The sequence below is a fragment of the Gouania willdenowi genome, chromosome 8 (assembly GCF_900634775.1).
Source record: "Gouania willdenowi chromosome 8, fGouWil2.1, whole genome shotgun sequence".
Classification (NCBI taxonomy): domain Eukaryota; kingdom Metazoa; phylum Chordata; class Actinopteri; order Blenniiformes; family Gobiesocidae; genus Gouania; species Gouania willdenowi.
Window position 1 is genome coordinate 26824995 of NC_041051.1, and position 12941 is coordinate 26837935.

Consider the following 12941-nt stretch of genomic DNA (forward strand, 5'->3'; position numbering starts at 1 on the left):
GAGATGCTAACATAAAGCTAACACAAGAGAAAAGTTTCTTTTTATGGGCGTATTTATTTCAGGCTCAGTAATTGGGATTAATTGTAATTGAACTTTAGTAATTGAGTACGTAATTGTAATTGACTTTCAGGGGAAAAATACTAATTGTAATTTGAAAAAATGCCAGTTAACATACTTATAATTGAGGTGCAATTAAACATGGATCATTGAAGACGTTGTAATTGTAATTGAAAAATGTAATTGAGCTCAACCCTATATCTTCTATATCTCATATCTTTTCAGCATAATACATTTCACTTTCTTTTTGAGCATATTAAGTGATATTGATTATTTGATGTCATCATTTAGATTGTTTCATAGTCTGTAACTTTCTTTTGTCACTGTTCTCAATTTGGGTTTTACCGAATATCTCCATCTCTCGCAAGTTATAATTACTTTTTCTCTTAATGATTTTTTTTTTTTTTTTGTGCTAATTTCTAAGTATTAAAAACCTTCACAAGCTAAAAATTAAATTAAACAAATTAACTTGTAACTACCTGGGCAAAAAAAGAGGAAAGAGTAGATCAACATGTACATTAGTTGATCTTTCAGTCAGAAAAGGTCAACATTTATCCAAATATTCACCCGTACACTGTAATAACGACATAGAGCACAGTGTGTAGGACTTGTGCACCACTGGTATTATTAAACACAAACGGTGATCCAGCTCGTCATCATGCACTGACTGTCTTTTTTGGAAAGTAGCAAGAAGTTTATAAAGTTTAAAATAAATGTGATACATGTTTGCAGAGATGGAGGACAGAGGTTGTGAGTAGGAGATAATTGTACCAAGGAAAACTACTGATTATATGCCAACCATGTAATACACATTTTCTCCTAACTATATATATTATGGAATGGGAAATTATAGTTTAAAACTGCTGGAGACCATATTTAAAAAAAAAAAGAAAATTAAAAATCTGATAAAAACAGTGTAGGCCTCATACATCAATAAATCAAAGGTCATTTGCTGGAAAAAAGATGTCAAAGGTTGGAATTACCCCTGGAAAGTTAGTTTCAATTTTCAACGTAAACACTCTCTTATTGACATTTTTGGCAAAACTTTTAGGCGTTGCATTGCAGGTGTTATTCCCTCATTTTCTCATCTTTCTGTTTATTCCCAAAAAAAAACATCCGCCATTGTTTTTGCCACAAATTTCAGTTTGTGAAAACACTAGAAATGTGTCGGGAAGTCACTTTGGCAGAGTTTTTAGGACAAACTTATGAAATCAGGGTAAGAATGAATTAAACACTTCTATCGATCAGGAATTCACATCCCACAATGCATCGCAAAAACTTTTCTGACATTATCAATAAGAGAGTTCTTACAGTGGAGATCAAAACAAACTTTTGAGCGACAAATTACACATACAGCATCTTTTTTCATGCAAAAGTCACTGAAACAAGACAGAAAAGCCTTTGAATATTTAAGTAGTTCAGTGTTTTCATTGAACTCAGTATTAAATGAAGGCGTCAGAGAGCATTAGTAAACTTACCCAAACAAACTTTTACCTCACTGATCCAGGAACCATTTTGACACTAAAGGCCTTCATAACTACTGTGAGATGCTGTAAATATTTACCAACAAACATTGAAACCTAATCAATACTTAATCAATGTGAAACTCAGCTGCAGAGGAAGAGGTTAGATTACAGGATCCTGGGGGTGGGGAGGGACAAAGTCACCCTCCAGGTACAGTATTTGATTTGCATTCAAATGGTTTTGATTTGGCTTGGATGTCTCTCTGATGGTGAAACAATGCAGCCACAAACTGTTGCCCAACTGCTTGCATTTAATATGCTTTTGCGTTGCAAGAAGAAAAAAAAACCCCTCAAACTTTTCTATTCTTCTGCTCGATGTTGATTATACTGCAATAATTTTGCATTCCCAACCTGTTTATGGATTGTGTGCAGTGCCAGTTTGTAGACGAACCATTTGAAGTGAAAGCGTCGGTTGATTGTAAATGTCTGCTCAGTGTTGTTTTGGATTGTTACCTCATTTTAATTTGTATGGTTTGTGTAGTATTGAGTAATTGCTCTCATTTGTAGAAATTACCTCAGCTGCTGCAGCAACATGATAATAAACAAATGGCGTGTGTCCACGAGTAAAGTGCAGTGATTGAGTTGGTTAGAATATTCAGGGGGAAAATTCACAGAGAAAGTCATTTGCATATTCGGCACACAAAGTGTTGTAAACATGAAACCACAACAACAGAGGAAATTAACGGTTTATTTGTCCTCGAAACAGACGCACGGCGTCTCATTGCCTTTTCTCTCCAGCCTGGGCCATTTCTTCACCCCTCCTTCCTTCCCTCCTTTCTCGCTCTAACGCTCACATTGATTTTTGCTTTTTTTAATTTCACAGAATAATCCAATAAACCTCATTGTTATTGCTGCAATTAACATTTAAGCTTGGCGATGTAAAAACGATACATCCGTCACGGTCGGTGAGAGTCACGTGGTCGTGTCTTCACGGTTGGTTCCCAGCATTTCTCCTGTGGCTACCTGCTCCTCTGGGTCCCACCTGCATCCCTGAAACAAATTAATTATATTGATTTAATAGCCTCTAATTACTCTGAAACAGTAAATGTATTAAAGGTTTAATGGCTAAGATTCTCCCAGCCTGCATGTCACGTCAGGTTCATTTGCATTTGGCCGAATGTATCATTGGCTGGATTAACCTGTGAGCTGCCATGTGGACAGTAAACACATGGTCTGTCCTTCCTCTCACTGCACACACACACACACACTTCCCTGTGCAACCTTGGCCAATAAAAAATGAGAGAAACCCCAAGGCTCCAAATATTGATCTACGTTATCATTGTGGGCCGAGCAATCAGCCAATGGATACCCAACACGGACGTGTAGAATGGACAAAATGCTGATGTCTGAGTAAGAACTTTAAGTCCTGACACAGCCACAGCTGTCCTACTGCTGACTATGGCTGCTACACTTCAGTTCGCACTGTTTGTAAAACATTATGTAGCAGCCTTTGATAACTACCTTTCAGCTCTGGAGTCATTCAGAGTGGAATTTAAAGGATAGCTGTAGTGGAAATGTATATAACAAAACAAAATGTTTAATGTATTACCAATAAACAAAATATGTGCACCTTTTTATATAAAAAAACACTTTAAAAGGACTTTTTAGAACAATTTTATATCTTGAAGCATAAACTATGTGGAGCCGCCATAGTGAGGACATGACAGATGTTGGTTGATTCCTGTTAGTGTTCTGTTGTTCGACAAAGTTTCTGAACAATGGCGGAGTGTAAAGCTAATGGTTGCTTTAACAAGAAGAGAAAAACCCCACAAATATTTATTTTGCGTCTCTAAGTCAAATAACGACACTGAGACAGAGTTATCCAGACGTTGGCTCCAAAATATCAGTACGGGATACGCACTTAAAACATTTCCGTTCAGACAAAGGTCTGGTAAGCGAGGACTGCTTTGAGCTGACCTGCTGTGAGAGGGATCTGAATGCTAAGCTAATGGGCACAAAGCCAAAGTTACATCTGAAATCAGATGCAGTCGCGACAGAATTCCTTCACAGAAAGTCCTTCAATGCAGCTTGTAACAATACTTGTTCAGAGCACTACTACGTTTCTGCTGACGGGATACTATGGGTGGCTGTCATGTCACTAACTGTATCCCCACCAGATTGTTCCCTCTTTTTTCTTTGTGGCTAAATAATGAGCTCTTAGAAGAACTTACCTGTTTGTTAGGGCTCGTCGCATCATCTTGTCAATGAACAGATATCCTTGCACGCAGCTTTCATTGCAGTTGTTAGCCATATTTTTGCACTTCCAACACCTAACTACTCAGCCATGGCTCGTTTCTGCTGGTAACAACAGCTCTGTCTGCCAGGTAGTTGCCGAGAAAGGTGATTTTAATTCTCTCATAACTAAACACCTGGATGCTGCACTTTATCACTGAAAGAGAGCTTATGCACGGCCGCTTCGTGCCGAGAGTGAACAGATAGATCTTCAAAGTTTATGCCCCAAGATATAAAATTGTTCTAAAAAGTTATTTTAATGCATTGTTTTGGGTTTTTTAATTTTTTTAAATAAAAACGTGCACATATATTCTTTATTGGTAATACATTAAACACTTTGTTTTTATATACTGTACATTTCCACTTCAGATAACCTTTAACTCTTCTAGTGCTTTCCTTCCACAATGTAAAACAAAACAATAACAATGCACATACTATTATTTATGTTATATCAGGTCATCATTAAGTGCTACAACAGGTAAAAACAAAACAATACTAACACCTTAAAGTCTTGATCAATAGTTAATTACATAAATTGAAGCTTCTAGATGGATTTTTATTGCAAAGTTAAAGCTGCTGGAGACGAGAAAATGCTATTTCAACCTTTTACATCTTTTTTCAAGTAAATTAGTTTTAATGTATTGTTCTATGAGTCCTACACTATGTTTTTATCTGATAAAAATGTTTTGTCTCAAGCAGCTTTAGCTCTGGGAAAGTCTGTATTTGAAGTTTCCTTCAGATTATAAACCTGTAAAGCTAACAGAGCCCAGCGGAGAATCATTATTGAAGCCCCTCAGGAGCCTCCTTGAGGGCATCTTGGGTTGAAGTGTTTGTCTTGGATTTAGCTTGAAAACTGAAAAATTTGAGAAAGCGACAGATTCCCGAGCAGGTGGGAAGCGATCACAACAATAAAAAAGGAAAGACGAAAGGAATAAAGGGATGACAAATTATACAAACAGACAGATGGAGCGGAGAAACACAGCTGAGAGTGAGAAAGAGCACATAAACATTGAGAAATTGTCTCAGTCTAAATAATAACTGCACTCTCACGTTGGCCCTTTGCTCCAATCCTCATCAATTAAGTGTTTTTGTGTTTATGTTAACCTCGCTGAGCTTCAGCCTCTGTCAAGCTTTACATATCCAGCCGTTAACTGACTGTGAAATTAAAAGAAGCAATAACATTATCTATGAAGTCACAATGAGCGATGAAGCCTTCTTGCTGCAATGCAGCACAGTGGCGTGTATTTAATTAACTGCTGGAAACAAGTGGCTAGAGAATACAGGAGTGAGGGTCAACCAGTCACGCTAGTAAAAAACTGACAACCAGTGGATGCCTAATCTGTCCGCAGAGCTCTAACCTCTGTAACTCAAACAGAACAGAGACTAGTAATCGTAATTGTTTCTTTTTTCCAAAGCCATTTACAGATATCCTCAAAAAGTGAAAAAAGTCATTATTTCAAATTGATCGCATCTTTTATCTGGCTCATTCTTCATGCCTGCTTTACCTCCACCGCACATCCATTTTTATCTGACTATCGTATTGTACATCACTGCATGCAAATGGGGCCGTTTGTCTTTCTGTCACTGTGAGGCTCGCGACAATCTCCTTGAATCAAAGACATTCCTGAGGGAATGGTGAACGGCGTTCAGGGATTGTAGAAGTGAGGTGTTTAAAATCTGCTGAAAGATATTGTTTCACTGATTCTAATCACGTTGATTGAAGGTATTGACCAATGAGTCCAAAGGGGTTTTTAAAGCACTGTTGCTTATATCAATCTACTATCGAGCCAGTTTCTACCCATTGAACCCTTCATGTGTTTGCAGTTGCACCCTCCCACTTTATTGCACAGCAGTGGTTATGTGCCCGTTACTGTCAATACATTACAATGAATCAAGTCATTTGTCTGTTTGCTCCTTCTCATATTTACCATTATTCTTTGTTCATTAGGGTTTTACTTGATAAGGCTTAAATAGATAAAGGTTAAATAAAAGAAGTAGTGTATATATTTTATTGCAGGTTGTGTGATAAAAATTACATTGTGCACAATATATTTAAATTACAATGAAGAACAAGAATAGAATTGAAGAATGGAATATAACCGTCATTATTCCTTGCAGCAAAAACATAAACCCTAACCTCACAACCACACACAAAATGCTGTAATAACATCAACTTCACATTTCTGTCTTTTTAAATGCACGATTCATTCCAAAATGGCATCATACCAATGCTTTCCATAATTATTTTTATGAAGTTCTTTACATTGGTATTGCTATTATATTTTATTGGGTGCTATTGAGTCATATATTATAACCTTTCCCCTAAATACCTTCTTGTTGTTGTTTTCTCCCACAGGGCATATACAGCTGTATTCATGGAGTCCAGATTGAGGAAAAAAGCAGCTCGGCACTGAACTCACCATCAGGCACCATGAACAACACTCATTCCAACATCATGCGCCTTCTACGCACTGCCAAGAACATGGCCTCCCTATCAGGTGTGAATGGGTCCCCGCACAGTGCTCTGGACTTCATCCGACGTGAATCTTCTGTTTATGACATCTCTGAGCATCGGCGCAGTTTGGCAGGGCATTCAGACTGCAAACCACCCTACCTACCAGAAGACAACATGTTTAGCGATTACATCAGTGAGGTGGAAAGGACGTTTGGCAACATACATCTTAAGGACAGTAATTTGTACCAGGACCACTACCTACACCCCCACGGCTCGACATTAGGACTAACTGGACCTCCCACTAATAGGCCGCACAGTTTGGGTAGTGCAAGTTCCCTAGAGGGTGGTATGTTTGATTGTGAAAGTCTAGGTGGAGGCGTGGCACCCATTTTTACCACTCAGCCCTGCTCAGCACTGACCCACAGGAACATGAGCAAGTTTGACCTGCTAGCTGGACAAACTCCACCCTCAGGCGGGGGCTTCAAGGGAGGCCTGCCTGATGTGTATGGAAAGTTTTCCTTCAAAGGAGGTGCCGCAAGTTCAACCTACATCCCAGGACATGGCTATTGTGGAGGAAGAGGTGATGATGATGGAAATATACGCTCAGATGTCTCAGACATTTCAACGCACACTGTAACTTATGGAAACTTGGAAGGGAATGCCAAGAAACGCAAACAATACCGAGATAGCCTGAAAAAGAGGCCGGCCTCTGCCAAGTCCAGACGGGAGCTGGACGAGATTGAGCTAGGCTACAGGAGGAAGCCGTACCACATCAGCCACCACCATTACCACGGCCACCGCTCTGCCTCCCCACCACTTTTACCTTCTGAACGTAAGAGAGGTGGCGGAGGAGGAAACAATGATGGTAACTCTTATCTTTTCAGAGAAAAGGAGAGTGTTAGAGATTTTTATTTGGACCAGTTTCGGCCCAAGGAGGGCGTGCCACAGTGGGAACATGTGGACCTGACAGAAGGCCCTGTGAACAGAGATGGTGCGGTAGCGACCTGTACCTCACTGGTACCGGTGGATGACTTTCTCAAGAGCAAACCCAAAAAAACAGATTCAAAGAGTGTGGGAGGATCTGGGTTAGCCGGTGGAGAGTGGGAATGCAGGAACTGTCGCACTGGTGTAGTGAAACAGATGTCTGTGCACAGTGGGTACGGTGGTGGTATGAGCTGTGGGTCCGCAGGAGGAGGAGGAAACAGCCGACCCAGCTCTGCAACCTGCATGCGCTGCGAAGGTTGTAAAAAGACAGGAAACCTCTATGATATCAGCGAAGATAACAACCACCTCTTGGAACAGATGGGGGGTGGGACAGGAATTGGGGTAGGAGGAGGTATGGGTCCAGGCCCTCAAACTCAATCTCAGGCCCAGCAGAGAAGGAAAAGTGGAGGATTTGGCAAGCCACTTCGGCGGCAGCATTCGTATGACGCATTTGTCGACCTTCAAAAGGAAGAATCAGGTGGGATGAGTAGTTTGATTGGAGGTTTTGGGGGTGGAATGAGTGGAACAGGAATGGGAGGCATGCTGCCCCCACCCCGAAGTGTAAGCTTGAAAGAAAAGGAGCGCTACATGGAAGGAACAAGCCCCTTTGCACACATATTTGAGCGTCACGGGGGCTCAGAGAGAGAAAGAGACAGGGACCCATTGTTTTATGGAGGGGAGAGCCAGCAAGGACCAGGCTCCCCTTTTGGTATGTTCAGAGGTGGTGAAGGCCTCCATCGCCGCTCTGTTGGAGAAAGAGACATGAGGGATAGGGAACGGTCTTTGATGGAAAGTGGAGGAGGCTTCTCTTTATCCAAATCTCTTTACCCCGACCGGGTAAACCAAAACCCCTTTATTCCCACCTTTGGAGATGACCAGTGTCTGATGCACGGCGCTAAACAATATTACATGAAAAAGCAACAGCAACAAGTTCCCAAAAACAGCCGCGGTGACTTGAGAAGCCAGATGAGTACAACATCCTATCTGCCAGCGTCTGCCTCGTCCGGAGTGATGTCGAACATGAGTCCTCGGTTCCCGAAAGAGCTTAGTCTCGGTGGAATGAACCACCACGGCTCCATGCTGGGGGTTGGCCCCCAGCGCCCCTTCAATGGAAGTAATGGCCATGTGTACGAAAAACTCTCCAGCATTGAATCTGATGTGTAAGAGACAAAGGGGGAGGAGGAGCATAAAATGACCAGGGGGAGGGAGAGCAATCAAGGCTTCGAGCATTAGATCAGGGATGATATTCAAGACACTGTAGACACAAAACCCATGAGAAATAAAGAAGGAAATGACTGAAAGGTAGAGACTTTGAAATCTGAGTAAAAGCCAAAAAAAAAGTATGAGAACAGAAATCTTGATTTTGCAGGTTTATATGGGAAATCATCAGGACACCCTGAGGAGGTGAGGGATGTAAACCCTCTCTCAGATATGGCCAAAGCTACTCTACTTATATGTTAATGAACGTTTCTGTCTTTTCACAAATACCCTAAACTCAAGTCTATCATTTCATCCACCAATGCCATTGAAGTTCTTGTACTGATAATAAGGTGGCTCTTCACCTCTGAGTGTGAACACAGGTTTTGACTAAAGGCTCTTGTTGAGCATCTATGAGGAAGGACAGAGATTGAGGCAAACTGTTCCTGATCAACGCAGAACGTAGACATGGTCCCGTTCACCAACACCGCAACAAGGAAAAGACTGTTTCGTCTTTGTTCCTCTCTCCAGTTGGAGATGGACCAGCCTGTTCATCTCATTCTCTCTTTGCACCACTCTTTGGTTCTCCCCCTCAGCTCCTCCTCTTCATCTCTGATGCCAAAAGAGCTGATCTTGTTTGCTGTGAGAAATACAATCATGAATGATATTAAGAAAAAACAGGGTATAAGAACAACAATAATACTGATAATGTTGTGAATAACAAAGATGTTAGTGCTGAATATGATAACACTGCTTTAAATAAGTTTTTGTTGTTTTGTGTTTTGTTGCTTCACTATTTTTAGTATACGTAGTTGCATCCTGTCTGCCACAATAAGCAGCAGGAGGGTTGTGATCAGTTCAACCAAACAAGCCAGAAAGACTGGGTCTTTAACTCTTGTTTTTCTGTTTTATGTAGAATAATTTACTCCAAGCTCATACATTTATTTAAGCCTAGTGGAAAATCAGGATTTGTTAGCTGCATTCACAGCTGGCAGATCATCCTTTGATGTTTCTAGATAGTTTTAAATTAAGTGCAGACACACCAATTCTTACATTTTCTTTCAGTATGAACTCGTGTTACTGTGAACTAACAATGTTTTGTCTGAATCTAATGAGACTGAGAGTAGGGATGTGCCTTAAAGGTCTCCAGTGGAAATGTCCCTCAGTCCACAAAGCAGTCCACATGGGTCGAACCGATGTGCTTTTGGGCCGCTCGGTGTTCTTGTTGCATTTATTGAGCCAAAACTGCAGTAAAAATATTTACAGCAGGTGTGAGACGCTGCTGCTGAAGGTTTAGATACAAGATGGTGTTAAAGATCTTTTATAACTTCGTAAAAAAGAATAATATTTCGTACGTGAAGTGTGGGCGGTGTTTTATGAACCAGTTGTATTTAGGATGTCCCATTCTGACCGATAGCGTCTCAATTCACTATATGGCAGCCTTTAGACCACTTTTTTATTCAGGTTACGTAACGACAGTCACCAGGCACTTAATTTTTTTCTGCCTCTCATGAGTCACCTGTCGTAGGCAAGTTTTTCTTTAGGCGCAGAAAGTGTTTTGTCAAGACATTGTGTATGATAATGTATGCACTGTCGATGTAGGCAAAATGCTCCAAATATTGCGTGGTTAGAGCGTTGTTGCCCCTAACAATGATGCTGATGCTAAGGAGGAGGGTGTCTCTTTGAGAAAGGCCTTTCAAACACTTGTTGAGGTGTAGAAAGGCTGCCATCGTGCGACAAAAGATTTCTTTTTACTTTGCTGTAAATAGTCTTTTTAGCTGAAGATGCCTCATTTCTTGCACAAGAATTTTGAACTCAGTGTAGGTTCAGGCACTTGGTAGACATGCCTTATCATCCCATCGATCCCCGACCCTGATTACCCTGTTGGCGAGCTGTCTGATGGTGACTGTACACTATAGAGGAACCTCTATTTTGTCTGTGAAGGTTTGATCTTGGATTTATTGGTGTCAGAAGTTAAAGGGCTGATTGTAAAGGAGTGCCGAATCACGATAGTGAGATATTTTTGGCTATTCCCTCAAGTCTTACGCTTTAATTCAAGTTCACCCATGTAATTGGTTTCTTGTTTCTACTTTTGGACTGAAAAGAACCAAACTGGCTTTGGGTTTCCCTCCAGTGCAAAGTGTATCTGCAAACAGGCCCTACATTATTTAATAACAACAAATTAGAAGTTACTGTATAATATATTGGACAAACGAGGCACCTTTTACTACATGTTGGCTGAACAATCAAATTAAGATTAGTTTTCAGTCCAACATGGTCTAGTAAGAAAGAAGGTGTGGTTTTTATTACATTGCTAGCAACCTAGTTAGCTTAGCTTAGGCTAGGCAACAAGCGGCTAGTCTACAAACTCAAGCTTAAATCATTTGCTACTTAGCTTTTATGTATTTTAACTACATCTTTTGTCATTTTAACCTAAATTTTCATGCTTGATATTGTTAAAATACTGTATATCGAGCTTTGAGATTTCTATACTGTAAATCTGGCGCCCTATCCATGTCAGCTAGGATAGGCTCCAGTGTTTCTCAAATGGGGGTACTTGAGAAAGGGAGAGTATAAAATTATTTATAAAGTTTATATTAAAAATGATAATCATAATGATGATGGAAATTACCTAGACATTTTACTGAAAATACAAGGATCAATCTGCCAATCTGACTGAAAATGATCAAAACTATTGAAATACATTTATTCAGGAGGCTAACTTCCACTTATTTACATAATGAGATTCTTTAAAATGTGTGTTATCACTCATTCATTCCATCATTATTGTCTTTAGTTGTTATAGGATTTAGAAACAAGAGAAACTGTGTTCTTGGGCCAAAAATGTTTGAGAACCACTGCTGTATAGGATAAGCAGGTATAGACAATGAGATGATAATCCATCAATATTACAGATGGATTGTTGTCAAAAATGTCCAATAAATTGTCTGTACTACACAGTCTGTACTGAAAGATTCTAGATTCAACAGAACACTGTAATAAAGGTTTCAAGTCTAAATTAAACTAAAGTATACCAAACATGTAAAAGATAAAAAGAAAAACAAAATGATAAAGTAACAGTTTTAGCAAAAACAACTGCAGCAAATTAGTTTTACTTCAAATTTATAGCAAAACCTGATTTCTCACTTTAGTTTTTTTTTTTAATTTTATTTGTGCTGTGTTTTCTTCACAAAATGTAATCGACAGCCCAGCAACACCTCACACCATCCTCCACACCAGCAGCATCCAACTGCATGTCTATCACCAGGCTGGAGCAGCAAGTATCCCAAGATTAAAAAGGATTTAAACTTTTATGAATAAATGCAGATAACAGAAATAGCTAAAGTTGTCTATTATTAAACCTGAAGAAAATGAAGAAAATAACCACAACATAACACATAATGATTTAGCATTGGTTTCCTTTTTCTTACCGTGTTCGGACACATTCAGGCATTTCAGTAGCTCATCTGTTGAGTTTTTTCCTTGTTTTTGTCAAAATGTGAACATAAAGGTTTTACACATGCACGTTTTCCCTTCTTTTGGCATCAGGAATAAAATATCTCTTGCCACGATGAAGAAATATTACTGTTTTTCTCGATATCAGCAGGATAATCAAATCATAAGGAAGGTTGGGCCACAATTTTATCTTCTGTAGTTCAAGTTCAATTCAAAAGTGGTTGAGAAACGACTGACGCTTGGTTCTTTTCAGTTGGAAAGTGGAATTTGAAAATGGGTGAACTCGCGTTTGTATGATTTCTAACACAGCTGACGACTTGTCACAAATTAAACGAGCTCTGTTCCTCCTTTGCCCCAATGATTACACACACTGTCCAAAACAGGCAGATCCAGTTTGCCTTAAATACTCACCCACAACACCCCTCCTGTCACAACACACGGCTCAGATCTCTGGAATTTTTATACGCACACATTTTGGAAGTTCAGGTCAAACATCATCAGCATGACGGTGTGAGGTGACGAACGGACGCGACGAAGAAAACGAGAGCATGGGGGTGACGGACGGACGGACGGACAGATAGACCTCCTATAGTGGGCATCAGTCAGTGTCAGCATTACTGTGTTCAATCTTTCTCTTGTAAATAGCGTATTTAAAAACATTTTCACTTTGTACAAGAAACAGACAGACAGGATGTAACTTTCAATATGTTTTACAGCAATTTACGAAATAAAGAAAACACCGATAAAAACTGAAAAAAAACCCAATAAAAACACACAAACAAAAAATATGCAAAATATAGTTGAGACTAATATTACGAATCATAGGTGATATAATTGAACCTCTTTTTTCTTTAAATCTCATGTTTACTTATCATAGCTTACAAATCAATATACTGGTTAAGTTAAGAAGTCAGCGTTTTCTTATTTTTCACTCCAGTGTTGGAAATCAAGGATCCTTTTTCCCTGTAGGTGTAGACGTTTGGTGATTTGTAAGGGAAAAGTTTAGTTTTAGGAGTCTTTGCTAAGTTTCCCTTGAA

The 12941-nt window shown here is 39.6% G+C and overlaps 1 protein-coding gene across 7 annotated transcripts in view; it reads left to right on the top strand.

Annotated features, from left to right (window-relative positions):
- grin2ba (glutamate receptor, ionotropic, N-methyl D-aspartate 2B, genome duplicate a) overlaps positions 1–11094 on the top strand; it is a 180908-nt gene extending 169814 nt beyond the window's left edge. For 6 of the 7 annotated variants that reach the window (XM_028455112.1, XM_028455109.1, XM_028455111.1 and 3 more), the window contains one exon: positions 6169–8415. In XM_028455112.1, the coding sequence (XP_028310913.1) occupies positions 6169–8415 (2247 nt within the window). Of the gene's footprint in view, positions 1–6168 lie in introns of all 7 variants that reach the window. The other variant, XM_028455114.1, reaches the window with a different exon arrangement.
- The last annotated feature ends 1847 nt before the right edge of the window (positions 11095–12941 follow it).